This window comes from Tupaia chinensis, unplaced genomic scaffold (genome assembly GCF_000334495.1).
Source record: "Tupaia chinensis unplaced genomic scaffold, TupChi_1.0 Scaffold000381_1, whole genome shotgun sequence".
Lineage (NCBI taxonomy): Eukaryota > Metazoa > Chordata > Mammalia > Scandentia > Tupaiidae > Tupaia > Tupaia belangeri.
In genome coordinates this window covers 536,304-555,783 of record NW_006159883.1, presented here as the reverse complement: position 1 = coordinate 555,783, position 19,480 = coordinate 536,304, and the positions used below count along the sequence as shown (strand labels likewise).

The following is a 19,480-nucleotide window of genomic DNA, read 5'->3' as shown; positions in this document are numbered from 1 at the left end:
GCCTCTGAGGCAGAGCTATCATTCTACCCATTTTTACAGATGCTTAAGGAATATATTTTTCCATATACAGACTTAAATATCTCTATTTGTACATTCTTTTTTCTCATTTAAAAGCCTGGAACTGAAATTTTAAAACAGCCAACACCGGTAAGAGAGCGAAAGTGGTAAACCAGCAAGAAGGCAACTAGGATGGAGGGACATATTTTACTACTCACACATTTTCTTATAATTTAATATTTTTCAACATATGAATATATTACCTACTCAAAAATAAATTGAATTGTTAGATGTCAGCTTTACGTAAAAGTCAGTACACAGCAAATCAGGTATTTCTATATAAAATCAACTAAAAAATGGACCACTCATCCTTCACGTGAGCAGTTAAATTTTAGAAGGCACCAATGACATTTCAAAACCAAGTGTGAAATAATAACTGAAAAGGAACTTAGATTAAAACCTTCTGATCTAGAAATTTTATATTACAAACTGCTCTGAAGGGCTCATCGTATATGAGCAGATTTCTCCCATGACTTTCCCCTATGACAGTACTCTGAGATCAGTTCCAACAGAGCAGAAAGAAGCGACTCACACAAATTATAATCCAAAGTTAGCATCCATTTTGAAAGATCCCTGAGTTTTGCATGAACAATGCCAAAATGATTTCTATAGATAGCTGTCACCTACATTTGTAATACATAAATTAATTAAAATTAAATGTCCAAGTTAGTCAAATATAAGCATAAAATTTATTCCACCATTACATGTGGTGGGTGATGTAATAGCCTAGGCTGAAGTGAACAAGCAACTAATAAAAAATAAATAAATAATGATCCCATTAATCCACAAATTGATCACTAGTAATCAAAGTATGAAATTAACATTGACCATTCGTCCTGGCAGTAGAGAGCATGCCCTAATACCCCTTTTGCCTTTGGCAGGGAAGGAGTCTATTAGAAGTCATGGTTCAGTGATGTAAGTATCTACAATTTACTCACAGGACTCATTAGCTTTGCAATGCCGCCCGTGCTCCAGGATGTAGCCTTCCTCACAGAGGCACTGGTGATGGTCACCTCGATTCTCACACTTCTGGTCACAAATTCCCCATATCTGACAGTCATCAAATGCTGCCACACAAAAACACACACGTTTATAATCATGTTTACCAGCATTTCCTTAGTATTTCTGACAAAAATCCAGGCAGGATGTCCAGGAACATGGTGGTGCCTGTTTCTACATAAGCATGCCCTGGAGCTAGACAGCGGATCTACACATACGATAAATGGGAATTCAGAATAGGCACCTTCATCCAAGGGAAAGCTCTAGAACAATTAGATCATTTTTAAGAATCTACATGAAGGGTAACCATAGAAGATGCATAACATGGTTTGATCCATAAAACTATGGCATTGTATGTCATTTATTAATGTGGGTATGAAAACATGAATTTCCGTATAAATGCTTCCTTTTTAAAAAAAAAAAAGTTCATTTATTTCTCCAATGAGTGAGAAAGACAAAGATAGAGAGAAAGAGAGATAGTATCCCTGACGGAGTCTGATACCATGATCCACCTCCAGCCTTAGCCACCCCTAGATCTTGGGCCATGCCAGGCTTACTTTGAGAGGTCTTCCAACACAAACCTAAAGTCTTATACTCTTCTTACATGAGCACTGCATTTTACCTCTGCCATTGTCCAGCTCCCAGTTTTTTAGAATTGTACTTTCCAATGATAGCCACTAGCCCACAGTGGCCATCTAAATTTATTTTTAGATTAATTAAATTTAAAAAACAAATACTTCAGTTCCAAAGTCACAATTGCAACATTTCAAGTGCTTAATAGTCACACACGGCTATGGGTTTCCACAGTAAAGAGGGACAATATGAAACATTTACATCATTTCAGAAAGTTCTGTTGGACAGCACAATTTCAGAATTCAGTACATGCGCATATATCCTTCCCCTCAAGAAGAAACAAATTCTATGTCTGCCATAGAATGTTTGAAAAGGTCTGTTTGCCCCACCATCTCTCCTCTGATGTCAAAAAATTAAAATTAAAATTGTCTTCAAGACATAAAAATTTATTTCTCTTCTTATTCATTAACTTAATATTCATTTGTTTAATAAGAGCTGTGTTGGTTGCCACAGAAGCCTCAGTTCTACTGCATAAAAAGTTTCAATATAGAGCGAGCTGGTTAAGGTGGCTGAATCCTACATGGCCACTGTGGTTCAAGTCCCAGACCGGTGGCTTAAAAAACACACCAAGGATTATGTGCTTGCATGCCCCCTGAATCCTAAGAGAATGAAAGACAAAGAATTGAGGCATGGCCATCCCCTTTGGGAGTTGCTTTTTCACTTTCTGTCTCTGATGACCACATGTGCCCTACATCAATTTTTTTTTTTTTTGAGAGGTTTTTGCTATAGGGTACATGCATTTGCCAGAAAGACAGGGAGAGAGAGAGATACAGAAAGCAAGAAATCACTCCCCAGAGGTATTGACACACCGTAACACCTTCTCCTCCATTCTCCTCTCTGGATCTTGGGCACACACGCACACGTACCTGGCATGAGTTTAAGCCTCCAGGTCCAGGACTCAACCTGTAGTCAACTACATGGGAGTTCAGAGACACAGTCATTACACCAACTGCTGGTCCTGAGAGCACAACATTTTTAAAAGCATCTCCCTTAAGCCTGGAGAGCTTGGGACCAGCAGTTAGCGTTAATGGCTATGTTGCTGGACTCCCATGTAGTCCACTATGGTTCATGTCCCGGACCCTGTGGCTTTAAAATCATGCTGGGCATGTGTGCATACATGCCCAAGATCCCGAGAGGAGAATGGAGGAGAAGGAATTGTGGCGTGGCCATCCCCCCTGGGGGGTGATTTCTCGCTTTCTGTTTCTCTGGCTGGCTGGCGAGCACACACGCTCTATAGTAAAAACCTCTCCAAAAAAAAGAAATTAAAAAAAAAAAAAAAAAAGACTGGAGAGCTTGAGGAGTACATATGTTGCCCTGTCCTTGGCAGATTGGTGTCAAATATCTTTCATTTGACCCTCTAAGATCACATCAGCTCTCCATCATCCTTCACCCTGCTCTCTTCCCTGAAGGAATGACCTCCGCACCCCTACTGGGGTTCCCATGCTCTCTGGCTTTAAAAAATTCTCAAAAGCTTACAATTTCTGAAACTATTATATCCTCAAGTCTACAATTCTCCAGCCTCATAGGACCAGATTACATTTGCAGCAAATATCAGAGCTGTGAATTGGACTCTATCGCACTTGCTAGATGGCCCACCATGTCATATCTCCCCAACTAGAAAAGCCCAGACTGGGGACCAGCAATTGGTGTAATGGCTATGTCACTGGACTCCCATGTAGTCGACCATGGTTCGAGTCCCGGATTTGGTGGCTTAAACTCGCGCCACATACATGTGGATGCGTGCCCAAGATCTCGAGAGGAGAATGAAGAAGAGATTATGACATGGCCATATTTCCTAGCGGGTAATTTCTCACTTTCTGTCTCTCTGTTTCTCTCTGTCTTTCTGGTGAGCGCACACAAGCAAAAACAAAAAAAAAAAAAAAAAAAAAAAAAAAAAAAAAAAAAAACACACAAAAGCCCAGACTGGCTCTGGAATCAAATGAGTGGCTTTAGTTGTCCCTTCAGATCAAACAGAAGAACGTGAGTCAATATATCATACTTTTCAAGGGATGTAACTAACCAAATGGGGTGAGGGGGGAATCAATCTAATCTGGACATGGCAAAGTAAAAATTCATGTAGTAAATATGAAAGGCTCCTGTGCCTTCACCTCAGCTCTGAGAAAGCTCCACCTGAGGCATCACCCCAGTAGGAATAAAAATGCCGGACATCTACCCTCAAATCCTAGATATCATGACCGCATTTTGAATACAAGACACATGAGACAGGATCTGGAGTCCCTCTGGACAAAGGAGTTCTAATCTCTACCAGAAGGGAACCAAAGGTGGAAACGCCACACCCAAGACAAATGCACCCTTCCAATTACCTGCCTTACAAGTGCTTTAAAGCTTCCAATGAGTATAAAATTGCTATCACTTTCACTGACTGAATACAACTGTATCCTCTTGGCTGCTACAGAGATAAATGAAGACATTAATACCCAAGATCAGCCAAAGTGAAGACAGAAAAATCAAAGTAGAATTGAGGCTTTTCACGAGAGTAGGGTAGTGGAAACTATACAAAACTCTGAAACTCTACTGTAACAAATTCCCCCCAACCCCATTACTTTTATTTTTCCTTCACTTTTATTCTTTGTCCCCCTATCAAAATATAATGCTTTGAAAATAATTCAAAACTCCTTTTTTAGCTTGAACTCCCTTGGACACCTCTGATCCAGCTAATTGTGTGAAAGCCCGCCATGTTGAATGACCTTCCCACCCTGACTCTATACCATGATGTCATTCTGTCAACAAACAGCATGTCCTGTCAATCCGAGACAATAAGCCCAGCAAACTGCTTCAGTATGCCTCAGAGGTTCCACTGCAGGTCAGGACTACCAGGACAGATGAATGGTTGCAAGACACAAGATTCTGTGCCAGGATTATTCAATTTTATTATTGAGTACTACTGAGGCCTGCTCTGAGAAGCCAAGTCTAAGATGAGAAATGTAGCATTAGGTTTCCAACTCCTGAAGTTTTTGTGAGGCAACTTATCACAAGGTTACAGCCTTACCAAGGGTATTTGTTGAATTAAAATGTTTGAGAGAGCAAATCAAAATAATTCCCCTAAAATTTCACTTCGGCTTAAGCAAATGTAACTAGTTTTTCACTTCAGCTTATGCAAACTAACTCATTTCATAATGTCCTATATTTAAACTAGAGTCTTCTTTACAAGAGATAAAAATGAAATCTTCTTTGAAACATATGTGCAAAAATGTTAACCCAGCTTCAACTCTCAGGGCCAAATGACACATTCTTGAAGGACAGGGAAGGTCACATAAAAGGTCTCTGCAGTTGGCAGGGGCCTCACATTCACAAGGGCCCTTAAATGTGGACTTTTTTTTTTTTTGAGAGGTTTTTGCTATACGGCGCATGCACTAGCCAGACAGACAGAGAGAGACAGAAAGACAGAAAGTGAGAAATCACCCCCCGGGGGGATGGCCATGCCGCAATCCCTTCTCCTCCATTCTCTTCTCGGGATCTTGGGCATGCACACACAAGTGCCCGGCATGAGTTTTAAACCAGCGAGTCCAGGACTCAACCCACAGACAACTACATGGGAGTCCAGTGACATAACCATTACGCTAACTGCTGGTCCCTTAAATGTGGACTTTTGACCGTATTGCCAAAAGAGGTTGTCTATACTGAAGTTTCAGAAACAGACTGCAAGGACTGAAAGATGTCTTTGGGGCCAGCACATGGCATAATGGTTACGTCGCTGGACTCCCAAGTAGTCAATCACAGCTCAAATCCCAACAACTTAAAACTCATGCTGGGTGCAAGTAGATGCGTGCTCAAGATCCCGAGAGGAGAATGGAAGAGAGGGGATTGTGGCATGGCCAACCCCCCTGGGTGGTGATTTCTCCCGTTCTGTCTCTCTTTCACTCCAGCAAACACACATGCCCTGTAACAAAAATCGCTCAAAGAAAGAAAGAAGATGTCTTTAACAGAACTTAAAACTAGCATCCCAGGGCCAGTTAGTGGTCTGGTGATTAAAGTAGTTGGATCCCACATGGCCAATTGTGTGGTTCAAGTCTAAGACCTAGCAGATAGGCAAACACGCTGAGCACTTGCACATGTGTGCGCAAAATCCCAAAAGAAGAAACAGAGGAGAGGGGATGCAGCATGACCATCCCCTAGGGTGCTTTCTCATTCTCTCTCTCTCTCTCTCTCTCTCTCTCTCTCTTTCTGTCTCTTTCCCCTGCCCTCTCAACAGTGAACATACATGGCCTCAAGCAACATTTAAAAAACAATTTTTTTAATCTAATGCCCAGTATTGAACACTACTTCCAGTGTGCTATGAACTGGATATGTTCAATAAATTCTGAAACTGTCTTGTGCACAAGTTAATAATGCAACTTTTTTATTATCTTCATTGATACATTAAATATCTAATTTTTTTTATTTTATTTATTTATTTATTTAATTCACCAGAGAGAGAGACAGAAAGTGAGAAAGCAAGCCACTAGGTCCGGGACTCAAACCACATGTGGGAGTCCAGCACCTTAACCACTACACCATGAAGTTAAATATAAAATTTTAAAGCACAAGAACTGTGTTATAACTCCTTTTCTTTTTTTTTTTCTTTTTTCTTTTTTTTTTTTTTTTTTTAATGCTATAGGGCACGTGTGCTCGCCAGACAGAGAGATAGAAAGTGAGAAATCACCCCCCGAGGGAGATGGCCATACCGCAATCCCTTCTCCTCCATTCTCCTCTCGGGATCTTGGGCACACACGCACACGTGCCCAGTGTGAGTTTTTTTTAAGCCACCGGGTCCGGGACGCACGTGGGAGTCGAATGACATAGCCATTATGCTAACTGCTGGTCCCAACACCTTTTCATTTCTTAAGGGGCTGCAAACCTCTGACATTTAAAGAGCTCTAGATACTTAAAGATATAACCCAAGGCTCATCACAGACTTACTAGTTGGAAATGGTGGGAAATATGCTATTTGGACTCTAGGGTAAGAAAAAAGACTGAGAGTAGCTCGTGGGGCATCACAAGGCCGAACTAGGGCTACTGAAAGAACAGGTCACTTGTACTAAAAAGACTTCACGGCCTAACAAGTTTTGATCGCAAGGCAGCTCAGCCCCAGAGCCTCCTTCGCATTGAGAAAGGAAAAAAAGAGAAAAACTGATGTAATACTGAGATTGGCGCTTCTGGTATTTCTACGGAATTCCTTTTCTAGTAAGAAAAATGGGAAATGCCTAGAGAACTAAAAGACTGGAAACTGGATTGCCAGCTGAGGCACGGGGGGTGGGGATGGTGGGGCGGTTAGAAAAGCTTGACATTTGCCAAAGACAAAGGAACAGCTTCACACCCACAGAGACACATCACCGGGGGAACAGGGGCTGCTGCCCTGGAAGGAACGCCAGGAAGCACTGGCAGGGATGCCAGTGCCTGCGCCCCTGAGTCAGAAGCTCACCTGACAAATGAGGATTTTCATAAACATGCCAGTCATGTTTTATTTCTAAAATATTTTGAAATTATTAGAAATTAGGAGCTTAAATAATTCAGATCCTGTCTCCAGGATCTCTCACGTTGACTGGTATAAATCATTTGATCTTAACATTTCTGGTCAGATACAAGAGCAATTAGATCATGAGCTTGGGACATGACCCTGATATTAAAACGTAAATTACCTTTTCTGAACACCACAATCCAACCTCAATTGGATTGTTTTACTAGATAAGAAAATCCAGGGTGGGGGGCAGTTGGCCTATGATAGGTAAATGAGCCCCACCATTCTAGTTCTCAGCAACACTGAGGAACAGACTCTGACCCACAAGTACAAACTTTCTGATGTCAAAGATCATGGAATTCATCAGTGCACTGTGAAGAAAACCCAGGGGCTCCCACCTGTCACTTACCAACACAGGTACGGCTGTCATTCTTGTTGATGATATAACCGGGGGGGCATACACATGCCCCTCCACCTGGCGTCTTATGGCATTCATACTCACAGTTCAAAGCAGAACACATGGTCAGACCTAAACAGGAGGAGGAGGGGGGGACTTGGTTAAATGAATGGTGATCTCTGGACAAGACTGATTTACCTAATCGCTTCTTTTTCCACCAGTAAAATATAAGTATAGAGTAGAGATACAGAAAAATCTGCCTCCACTCAAACCTTACTGCAATAAAACTCAACTTTTTCAAAGTTATAACTGTGTACAAGTTATTACCAGATCTATTTATGGAAAAACCGGGTTATATGTTCTTTATGTCCACATAGTAGAAGAGGCTAGGAACTTCCAAGTTACTGACCTGGGAATATACCCTAAAAACACAGCCATGTCTAGGCCCAGCCTCAGTGGTACATACCACTGTGCAGACATTGTGCAGAGGCTGTGCTCTGTAAGCTGGGACCACATGAGAGGACCAGGAATTATTCTTGATCCAATTTAAACACCAGCATGGTGGCATGCACCTGTGAGCCCAGATTCAAGGGGCAGAGGTAGGAGGACTGCAAGCTCTAGGCTGTCTAGGGAACATGATGAGACACCGTCTAGAATTCAAAAGAACCAAGCACGGTGTGTACACTTGTGGTTCCAGTTGGGAGGCTGAGACAGGAGGATCAAAGCAGTGGGAGACAGTGAGATCCTATCCGAAAAAAAAGGAACCATGACTAGCTTCAAAAGTGGTAGGAGTTCAGGTGATCTACTTTCTTTCTGTTAATTTTTATTTTCTAACCTTTGTACTTCTGCTAAATATCTCATGTTAATTTTTAAGCTTCTTTTTAAAGTTATTCTCAAATGAATTTTTTTTAAAAAAGAATGCAATACAAGTCTCTATATTTGGGGGCCAGCCCATCTGTGGCCTAGCCATTAGGTGAGCTAGATCCCACATGGCCAAATGCCTGGTTCAAATTCTGGCCCCTGGGGCCGGCAAGTGGTGTGGTGGTTGGGGGTGCTGGATTCCCACATGGCCAACTGTGGTTTCAGTCCCACACCTGGCGGCTTGCTTTCTCACTTTTTCTCTCTCATTCTGTCCCTCTCTGGTCAAATTGAAACAAACAAATGATAAATAAAATAATTCTTAAAAAAAAAAATTCTGGCCCCAATAGCTTAAAACACAATGCCATGAGTGGGTATGTGAGTGCCCAAAACCTCAATAGGATGAAACAATGGAGGAGGCGGTATTGTGGCATTGCCATGCCAATTAGGGAGTGCTTTCTCTTCTCCCTCTCTGTCTCTCTCAGGCAGGCATATGCACTCTCTGGCAAAGTTTGAAGAAAAAAAAAGTCTGCATATTTAAATATTAAAAGATTTTCCAGGGAGGGGAATAAATTTGGAATTAAAGCTATATGGGCAACTACTAATTTAGAGTCCACTATAGATGAAATCAGTCATATACTACATTCCTTCATCAATCAGCTGTTGATGAGTCAATGGTGAGAGGAATATTATATAGTCACAAAAAAGAAAACAACCTAAGTCCAGTCAGTCTACTCACATATGAGAGTGGTCATACAAGACATTTTCAAATAAAACTATGCATGAGAAAGTTAATTTTGCCATTGAAAAATAACTCAAAGCACACAACCCAGGAAGCAGAAGTTTTTTCTCCTTTAAGATAGCCAAATAAGAACTTTTTCCAGAAATGTAAGCCAGGGAATATTTCCATTATGTCTCCAGAGTACTTTTAGAGTCATCAAAATTGCCATTAAAACAGCTCTTTCTGTATTTATTTGCTGTAGGAAGAAGGGTGGGGCACAAATTTTTTTAAGCTCCTCCCATCAAGAGATATCAGTTGCAACATCCTGAAATGTGAGTATAGCCAGTCTACAGAACCGTAAAAAATAATAAATGTAGGTTGGATTAAGCCACAAGGTCTTAGGATAGTTCGTTTTATAAACACCAACTGATATATCTGTATTTGAGAGTCTCTTCTCAAAAAAAATAGAAGTACCTTTATCTAAAAGCTAACCAGATACATTTTTATGCTCACCACAATATTTTCCAGCAGTGGTACTGTTTTCATCGTCTCCATCTGGACAATCCAAAATCCCATCACAAACTTTAGATATTAAGATGCATTGGCCAGACTCTGGACAAGCCCATTCCCTTGGGTAACAATTATGAAAATGATGAGAACTGCTTTCTGTGGGGAGAAAAAAACATATATTTACAAGTCATATAAGAGGTGGAGTCAGCTCTTTTTTAATCCATGGTTAAGAAGGAATATTGGCCAGGTATACACCAGAAATCTAAATGACTTCATATTTTCCTATAAATTAGTAGCTTCTAACTCTATCCCTAGCCTTTTACTGAGATTCTAAGGAGTGGTAAAATTGAATGACTTAAGTTCCATTCCTTTTACATGAAGCAGCTGCCATTCAAGCAGATACGGGCTGGAATTAACAACTATTAGATTTATAACCCCTTGCAGAGGATTCAGTTATTTAAATCACCAATCACGGGGCCAGATGGTGGCATGGTAGTTAAGATGGCAGGATCCCACATAGCCAACCACACAGTTTGAGTCCCAAGCCCAGCAGCTTGAGAAACACCTCAGGTGTGTGTGTTTCCATGCCAAAAATCTCAGCAGGAGAAATGGAGAAGAGATCATGGTGTGAACATCCTCCATGGGCGTTGCTTTCTCACTTTCCTTCTCTTTATCTTGCTTTGGCAAAAGCATGTGTCCTCTAGCAAATTAAAGAAAAATAAAAAGCATGTATTACAGAACTAGGGCCACCAAGTTAACTCCAGGACTCCTCAGTTTGGGGTTTGGTTGGTTGATTTGTTTTGTTTATTTGGCAAAATGTTTGTTACCCAGGAAGTGAAAGACCGACCACTTCCTGGAACACAGGTCATAAAACCAGTTGACAGTCCCAGAATAAGCATCGTCCTTATTATATCTGACTGAACGGTACAGGTGACTTGTTTTATGATGTGGGTAGAGGAACTTCTGAACTGCTGGAGGTACTGTTAATGACAGCAGCATGAAGGGGTGAATCTACATGTGATTTCTTTCTCACATCATCTTTAAAACACTTCCCCGGGTAGTAGGTTGCCCTGCACTTGCCCGTCCCTAACTCGTCCCCACACGTTCCTGACATAGCCTCTCTTTTACCACTGGATGTCAGTATGATGTGGGTAGAGGAACTTCTGAACTGCTGGAGGTACTGTTAATGACAGCAGCATGAAGGGGTGAATCTACATGTGATTTCTTTCTCACATCATCTTTAAAACACTTCCCCGGGTAGTAGGTTGCCCTGCACTTGCCCGTCCCTAACTCGTCCCCACACGTTCCTGACATAGCCTCTCTTTTACCACTGGATGTCAGTGACTCATCTGCACCCCACACGTTCCTCTCATAGCCTCTCTTTTACCACTGGATGTCAGTGACTCATCTGAAAATCAGAATTGGCAAAAAAAAAAAAAATAAAGTGTTACCAAAACTAAACGTCATTTTAAAGGCTGTAAGGTTTAAGACAAACCATGTTTTCCCTCCTGCCCCAACGTCCTCTCATAGACGCAAATGCAGTTAAAATAGTCTCCAAGGGAAAGAATCAGAGTGGGATGTGAACTGTCCTGCCTATTTAGCCTTAACAACAGGAAAGAGGAGGTTATAAATTATGTTACATTTGCGTCCTGAATCTTTTAAGGAAAAGCAAATACAGTCACTTTCTTCTTCCCCACCAAGTCCCTAAAAAGCTCCCTAAACCAGCCAATCCCGTACAGAACATTTCTAACAAGGGAAAAAAAATTCTCAAACACAGTTTTAGAAAATGGTTTCCAATAGGAATCTGCTCCCCTTCTTACCACATCCTTTTTCGTCTCCGTTATCTCTACAGTCATTCTCTCCATCACAAACCCAGTTCTGGTGAATGCACTGGCCACTGGGACAAGTGAACTGTTCCCCTTTGCAGGACTGATAGTCTGGAAAAAAACAACAGCTGCACTCCAAAGACACAAATCACTTGCAAAAAATCAAAGTGCTCACCTCACTATATCTAAAACTAACTAAATCGTCTATAACAATTTAATCCCTTAAGTATCTTGACAAAAACATTTAAAAAGAAGAGGAAAATGAGAAAAGAACAGAAGGAGGATAAGACTAATAGCAGCTTTGGATCCAGAAAATGTTTTGGTGGTAGTCTCTGTTACTCAAAATTAAAAACAAGATGGGGGCAGCCCATAGCACACTGTTAGGCACTGTGCCATGGACACCAGATCCCATGTGACCAACCAAGATTTCAGTCCCGGCCCCAACAGCTTTAGAAAAACATGCATGTCCGGAAGGATCCTGACAGGATGGAGAACTGGAGGTAAAAAGGCTGCAGTGCAATTGACTCTGCTGGGGGATGGGTTTATTTCCTTCCCCCTTCTTCCTCAGGGGTGAGCTTGGATCCTTTGGAATAGAAGAAGTCTTTTTAAATTAAATTATAGTCTGTAAACAGGTGCTAATACAGAAACATGGAAAAATAAAAAAAGATGGCATGTGCTAGGCTGATGCAGAATAGAGAATGCAGGCTGATAAAGATGCTATAGAGGGACCAGCAGTTAGTGTAATGCTTATGTCGCTGGCCTCCCACATAGTCCACCGTGGTTCGTGTCCCAGACCCGGTGGCTTAAAACTCACGCCGGGCACGTGTGCGTGACAAGATCACAAGAGGAGAATGGAGGAGAAGGGATTGTGGCGTGGCCATCCACCCCTGGGGGATGATTTTCACTTTCTGTCTCCCTGTCTCTCTGTCTTTCTGACGAGCACACGCACCCTATAGCAAAAACCTCTTCAAAAAAAAGAAAAAAAAGATGCTATAGACAGAGGCCGGCAGGTGGCATGGTAGGTAGGGGTACTGGACTCCCACATGGCTGACTGCAGTTCAAGTCCAGGACCTGGTGGCTTGCTTTCTCACTTTCTCTCTCTCTTTCTCTCTGTCTCACTCTCTCTTACTCTGTTCCTCTGGTCAAATTAAAACAAATGAATAAATAAAAATAAATCGTTAAATAAAATAATTCTTTTTTAAAAAAAAGATGCTATACACATGTCAGTGTCCAACATCCTCTTACTTTACTAGAAGCATTGTCATCGTTGTCTGGGGCTACATGATTCAGAGTCAGTCACTCCATGATATATCACATTTCCTTTAATACAGTTTGCTGCTATAAGTTCAAATTCTAGAAAGGAAATCCCCAGGGCACAGCTCATAGAAAATACAGTGATACTGAAAATATTTAACAAATCCCCATTGCAAGGGTACCAATCTATCAAAATAGAAAATAGATGTGGAGAAAAATCATACATTCTAGTAGATGAATGACCACAAAAAGCCACTAGCTTATTGGATTTAGTAAAACTCTGTCCTGGAGTCATCTAACTTTACACATTCAAAAAACTGGGTTGAGAGATGACAACAAAAGAGAGGTAGTTTATATTGCAGGCAACAAAATGAAAATAAAATTAAGGTCAGAGTGAAGAAGTGGAGTCAATGAAAGCCACTGATACCATGTTGAAATTTTCCAGACCTTTCAACTTTAATGTGGTAGGAATTTCAAAGCAAAGAGGCAAATTAGGATCATTGCTATTAGGGAACTACCTTCCCTTTCAAGTCCTTCTCTCACTCTATCAAGGTTATCAGATCCATTCCTGAGGTATGGGTAATCTGAGAGTCCAGCGATACAATATACACTGTACCCTGGTAGCCTTAGGAAAGAATGCAAAGTGTCCGTCAACCACCCTTCAACTCCTACACAGATCCTTGGCAGATAAAGGAGCTCAGATGCAGCAATATTTCCAAGGCTCATAACTTGGCCTCTAAATGATCTTCTGGCTCCATCTGCCATCAAACATAGTGACTTTTATTTGGAAAAATAGTGGTACATTGGTGGGAAAACAAACAAATAAATCACTCCCAACAATATGTCCCATCATAAGGAAATCACCGTACTGCAAGAATGTTCATCACTGTTGTCTTCACAATCACTGGCATGGTCACAGACATAAGAGCGAGGAATACATTCTCCACTGCCACACCGAAACTCGTTGTGCATGCATACCGCACCTGGCAAAAGGGTTAAGAAGGGAAAGAAAAGAGAGAATTTAAATTCCCTTGTAGCCATAGAAAGATTCTATCTTAAGTTTTAAAAATATTCTTATTGTTAGTATGTGTTGGTGAATGTTTAACAACCAGTTCTTCAGGAACAAAACAGCTTGATTGTGGTGTTTGCCAATTTCCATAGTGTAAATACTCCCACCAGTGGCTAACTTCAAACTACCAGCATGAGTCCACTGAACACAGGCTTGGGAAAAGACAAACATAATTGGCTCTCTCTCAAGCCGGTGTAAACCAGTTTTAGCTTACCACTGCACATCTTGTGCACATTACTTACTACAGTTGACTTCATCAGAAAAGTCCCTGCAATCAGCTTTCCCATCACACTTCTGACTAGTGTTATAGCAGGCTCCACTGGCACAAGTAAGTTGCTCACATGCTGGGTAGCCTATAACAACAACAATGACAACAAAAGGAAGAATGAAAATAAGGAACAAACCCTAAATATAGTCATTCCTTCAGGAAACTTCTTTGGTGGCTATTGTGTACTAGGCACTAACTGCGGAGCATAAATATTGAGACATGGAAAAGGTCCCTTGTCTCAGGGAGATTACAGTTAGATAGGGGACAGAGACATTAACCAAATAATGACACAAATGGCAAATGACAAACTTTTGCTGATGTTGAAAGCACAGAGGATTTCAAGACTGCACACTATGGGGTTTGGTGGTCCAGGGAAGTCTCTGAAGAAGTGACTTTAGTTATGGCTGAGAGTTGAAGAATGAGAAAATAATCTAACTTGGTTCAAAACCTCCTTTTATATACTACAAATAAATATCCCAGGAAATCAACATAGCACTACACAGATTTTGGGAAGTGAAGGGCAATTTTTCTCCCACTAGAGGACTGGAGAAAGCAAGGAGACCTGGGGCCTGAGCCCAGGGCACCACTCAGTAACTAGTTACGCTTATCCAAGCTGCTTACCTTCTCTGTGCCACTACTTCCTTAGACACACGTTTGAAAATATACTGCACAGACTAGGGGGTCAAAAGAGATAATGTCTAGTAAAGCTCTTTGAAAAGGATAATGTGCTCTATGAACACAAATTATTATTGCCAGGTTAGGAACACATGGTCACCTCACTGCTAGTAACCAGTTGTCGGGCCTGGACTTCTGGTTTTTATAGATCACAGTAGAATCATGGTGTCCCTTGCAGGAATAACATACTGTCTATCTCTCTTCCATGCTTCCCAGGCTAGGAACACGTGTTCTTCATGAATCTCAACTATGGGATGTGCATCTGTTTCCTCTGACACAACGAGACCCCATGAGATCAAGGAGCCTGTCTTACTCATTTTAGAATCTATGACACTTGTTATACAAACTGAGGCATTACTCATTGTGTTTAGAAAATACTCAATATTGCCACTGAATTATTTATCACAGGACAACATTTCAGTTAAACAACTTCTTGACCTTCTGCCTTTCTTGTCTCCATCTGCACTGATAATGAATCCCTCTCAATCAGCAGAGGCCCACTCTCAACACGTGCACACCTTCTGGTCTCGTCCATGCTGTTAGTCTGAGGTGTACACCCATAGGAAAGACTACGCAGAGCTCCTGGGCTCTATTACATCCTAGAAATGTTTGAAAATCTCTTTCCAGTGATTTTCACCCTTTGGAGACTCACACAAAAGAAATAGATCCAAATTGTTCACACTGAGCTAAGAAAGAAATCATCAGATTTTACTTTCCTTGCTAAAGATGTTAATTATCCAGTTTCAATTTATCCCAGGAAACAGGAAGTCATAGTCCTTGGAGCATCCCATTGGGCAGATCTTGTTTTTTTTTAATCGAAAAATCCTATTTTTTTTTTAATCTCAACTCTGATTCTTTGGTTTATTTGCTTGGCAAGCACGAGTCTAACTTTGAATATCCTCCTGCTTAGAAGTGTGCTATCTTCCTTGTTCTATCTTTTTCATAAAAGATTATTTTCATACTGATCCTCAGATTTTCTTCAGATTTCTCTTTAACAAAGGAAAAAGTATGTCTTAGTCAAGATTTCAAAGACCAGAAAGCACAGTCCCACTTTGAGTTTCACGTTGGCAACTAAGAGCCAAATTTAGATTTTATAGACTATAAAGATACTTCAGATAATTCTTTAGATAGTCTCAAAATCTTTTTAAGTTGAAGCAGGGCACAAAATTCATGCTCAAACTGTATTAAGCATCACTCATGTTAACAACTCACACTTAAAAAAAAAAAAAAAAAAAAAGAACTCTCATTTCTTCATCCACTTTTTATATAGTGAAGGAATAAGCCTAAGTCTTCTCATCTCCTGAAGTTCAAAACTACTCTACAAAGAGTCCTTAAATATCTAAACTGCTAACATTACAGAAAATCATATATATATATATATATATATCTTTTTAAATAGTTGATCGACATTGTCATTGTTTTCTGAATTTTACTTTATTTTTAATAGTCCAAAAATGAGCCTACGCTTAGCTAATTATTGCTGTCTTTGACACTGTATCATCGTCGATACAGTATGTTTTGCAAATGTACCTTCAAACGGGTCACACAACTCTGTTTACTCATTCTCCCCTTCAAGAGATGCAAAGGCCAAGTGAAGACAATTCCCACCCCCACGTATTAGATAGCTCCTGCACTCAGTGTGCTAGCAAGCCTTTTAAAAGCAACAGCAAGCAGGAGAAAAAAAAAATCTTCAAGGCCCTTTTATTTAGAATAGATAAGTTACTTGTCAGGAGGAAAATGTATTTGGGCTTGTCCTGTGGCCACCTCATATTAAGGTGATTATTACACATCTGAGGGATCTGGGATAATGCGCTGGGTGGAGTTCTCGTTTTTCTCCTTCTACCTTTTGAGAGCCAGTGCCATAAAACTGAATCCACTGACATGACTAAAAGTTTCCTGACATGGTTCATTCCTCCCAACAAACAGGCCAGCTAGAGGTCATCAGGGAAGGTATTGTGATGATCAGAGGTCAGCAGTTTGACACTTGGAATGAGGAACAAACTGTTCTTGTCTCCATCCACACTGATAATGAATCCCTCTAAATGAGCAGAGGACTGCTTTCAACCCTTGCACACCTTATAGTCACATCCGTGCAGTTAGCTTGAGGTGCACGCCCAAAGGAAAGATTACACAGAGCTCCCTGACTCCACTGCATCCTGCAAACATCTGCAAATCTCATCTCAATGTTTTTCGCCCTTTGGAGACCCACACAAAAGAAGTAGGACCCAACTTTTCACCATGAGCTGAGAAAGAAATGATTCTACATCCTTTGCTAAAGATGTTAATTAGTGAGTTTCAGTCTACCCCAGTAAGTCACAATCCTTTGGCATCCCATTGGGGAAATCTTTTTTTTTTAACTTAAAAACTCTATTTTTTTAAAGTCTCAAATCTTATTCTTTGGTTTATTTGCTTGGCAAGCTTCAATCTAGCTTTTTAAACATTTTTCCCATGGAGCAAACCCATCATATGGCCAAAATGTCCTGCTACAATGGATTTTAAGTACAGGGAGGTGTAAAATGAGAAGAGACAATATCAAGGACATCAAGGAACCTCGTCTTTCTGAGTTTTGTTTCCATAGAAAGACAGACAAGAATCTATTAACCAAGCCCCAGACCTTTACAATTTACCTGACACAAAAATGTGAGAAAACGGTCTTTCTCACCAGACTCCTTGTACCTCCCTTCCTTACTTTCTCCCAGTTCCAAATGATACACGCTCAGATGTGTTCCCCCAAACTGGGAGCTATCCCAAAAGTATATATACAAGATGGATACTTAGGATGTTCTAAGATTTTTTCCTGTGAATGATTTAGTTTGGAGCAAGAAAGGGCCACACTATAGATATGTTTATGTAATCAGAGAAGATAGAAAAACGTAGTTTCAGGGACCTTGTAGATCTCCAAGAATACAACTCACTTACAGCAGAGTAAAATACAATTATAGCCACTATTTTTACAGTGACAGAAAACTGTAAATATATTTTATTTTCACAATGTGACAAAATAGCCAAAAAGATCATAGAAAAGAATAACTGATTACAAAACAAGACTAAGCATCTTAAAGATAAATTAAGAAACTTAAGCCAAGGGACCAGCAGTTAGCATAATGGCTATATTGCTAGACTCCCATGTAGACAACCACGGTTTGAGTCCTGGACCCAGTGGCCTAAACTCATGCCGGGCATGTGTGCATGCGTGCCCAAGATCCCGAGAGGAGAATGGAGGAGAAGGGATTGTGGCATGGCCATGCTCTCTGGATTTCTCGTTTTCTGTCTCTCTGTCTCTCTCTGTCTTTCTGGCAAGTGCACACAACCTACAGCAAAAAAAAAAAAAAAAAAGAATTATCCAGATGGTAACTGGAACATGGAAGGTTTGAGATCCTTTGCTAAAGATGTTAATTAGTGAGTTTCAGTCTACCCCAGTAAGTCACAATCCTTTGGCATCCCATTGGGGAAATCTTTTTTTTTTAACTTAAAAACTCTATTTTTTTAAAGTCTCAAATCTTATTCTTTGGTTTATTTGCTTGGCAAGCTTCAATCTAGCTTTTTAAACATTTTTCCCATGGAGCAAACCCATCATATGGCCAAAATGTCCTGCTACAATGGATTTTAAGTACAGGGAGGTGTAAAATGAGAAGAGACAATATCAAGGACATCAAGGAACCTCGTCTTTCTGAGTTTTGTTTCCATAGAAAGACAGACAAGAATCTATTAACCAAGCCCCAGACCTTTACAATTTACCTGACACAAAAATGTGAGAAAACGGTCTTTCTCACCAGACTCCTTGTACCTCCCTTCCTTACTTTCTCCCAGTTCCAAATGATACACGCTCAGATGTGTTCCCCCAAACTGGGAGCTATCCCAAAAGTATATATACAAGATGGATACTTAGGATGTTCTAAGATTTTTTCCTGTGAATGATTTAGTTTGGAGCAAGAAAGGGCCACACTATAGATATGTTTATGTAATCAGAGAAGATAGAAAAACGTAGTTTCAGGGACCTTGTAGATCTCCAAGAATACAACTCACTTACAGCAGAGTAAAATACAATTATAGCCACTATTTTTACAGTGACAGAAAACTGTAAATATATTTTATTTTCACAATGTGACAAAATAGCCAAAAAGATCATAGAAAAGAATAACTGATTACAAAACAAGACTAAGCATCTTAAAGATAAATTAAGAAACTTAAGCCAAGGGACCAGCAGTTAGCATAATGGCTATATTGCTAGACTCCCATGTAGACAACCACGGTTTGAGTCCTGGACCCAGTGGCCTAAACTCATGCCGGGCATGTGTGCATGCGTGCCCAAGATCCCGAGAGGAGAATGGAGGAGAAGGGATTGTGGCATGGCCATGCTCTCTGGATTTCTCGTTTTCTGTCTCTCTGTCTCTCTCTGTCTTTCTGGCAAGTGCACACAACCTACAGCAAAAAAAAAAAAAAAAGACCGATCAGCCTAGTAGGTGATGTGATGGTTAAGGTGGCTGAATCCCTCAGTATGAGGGTACAAGTCCCATAACTGTCAGCTTGAAAAACACGTGAGACACCAGTGTGTGCATACCCAAAACTCCAAGAGAATAGAAGGAATTACAGCATATCCATTCCCCTGAGAAGGAGGAGCTTTCTCGCTTCTCTTACTCTCTCTCTCCCCTCTCTCTCTCTCTCTCTCTCTCTCTCTCTTTCTCACACACACACACACAAACACACACATATACTTGTACTCTATCTTAACAAGTGCAACATTTATGTTACCTG

General features: G+C 40.6%; 1 protein-coding gene across 1 annotated transcript in view; it reads right to left on the bottom strand.

The window, feature by feature from the left end:
• The window catches only part of LRP2 (LDL receptor related protein 2), a 241,297-nt gene that overhangs the window by 159,661 nt on the left and 62,156 nt on the right, over nucleotides 1-19,480 (bottom strand). Inside the window, exons 5-10 of the mRNA XM_014589797.1 lie at nucleotides 14,025-14,135; nucleotides 13,583-13,696; nucleotides 11,454-11,570; nucleotides 9,637-9,789; nucleotides 7,557-7,676; nucleotides 996-1,124 (exon numbers count right to left, since the gene is read on the bottom strand). Coding sequence (XP_014445283.1) covers nucleotides 996-1,124; nucleotides 7,557-7,676; nucleotides 9,637-9,789; nucleotides 11,454-11,570; nucleotides 13,583-13,696; nucleotides 14,025-14,135 — 744 coding nt within the window. The remainder of the gene's footprint in view (nucleotides 1-995; nucleotides 1,125-7,556; nucleotides 7,677-9,636; nucleotides 9,790-11,453; nucleotides 11,571-13,582; nucleotides 13,697-14,024; nucleotides 14,136-19,480) is intronic.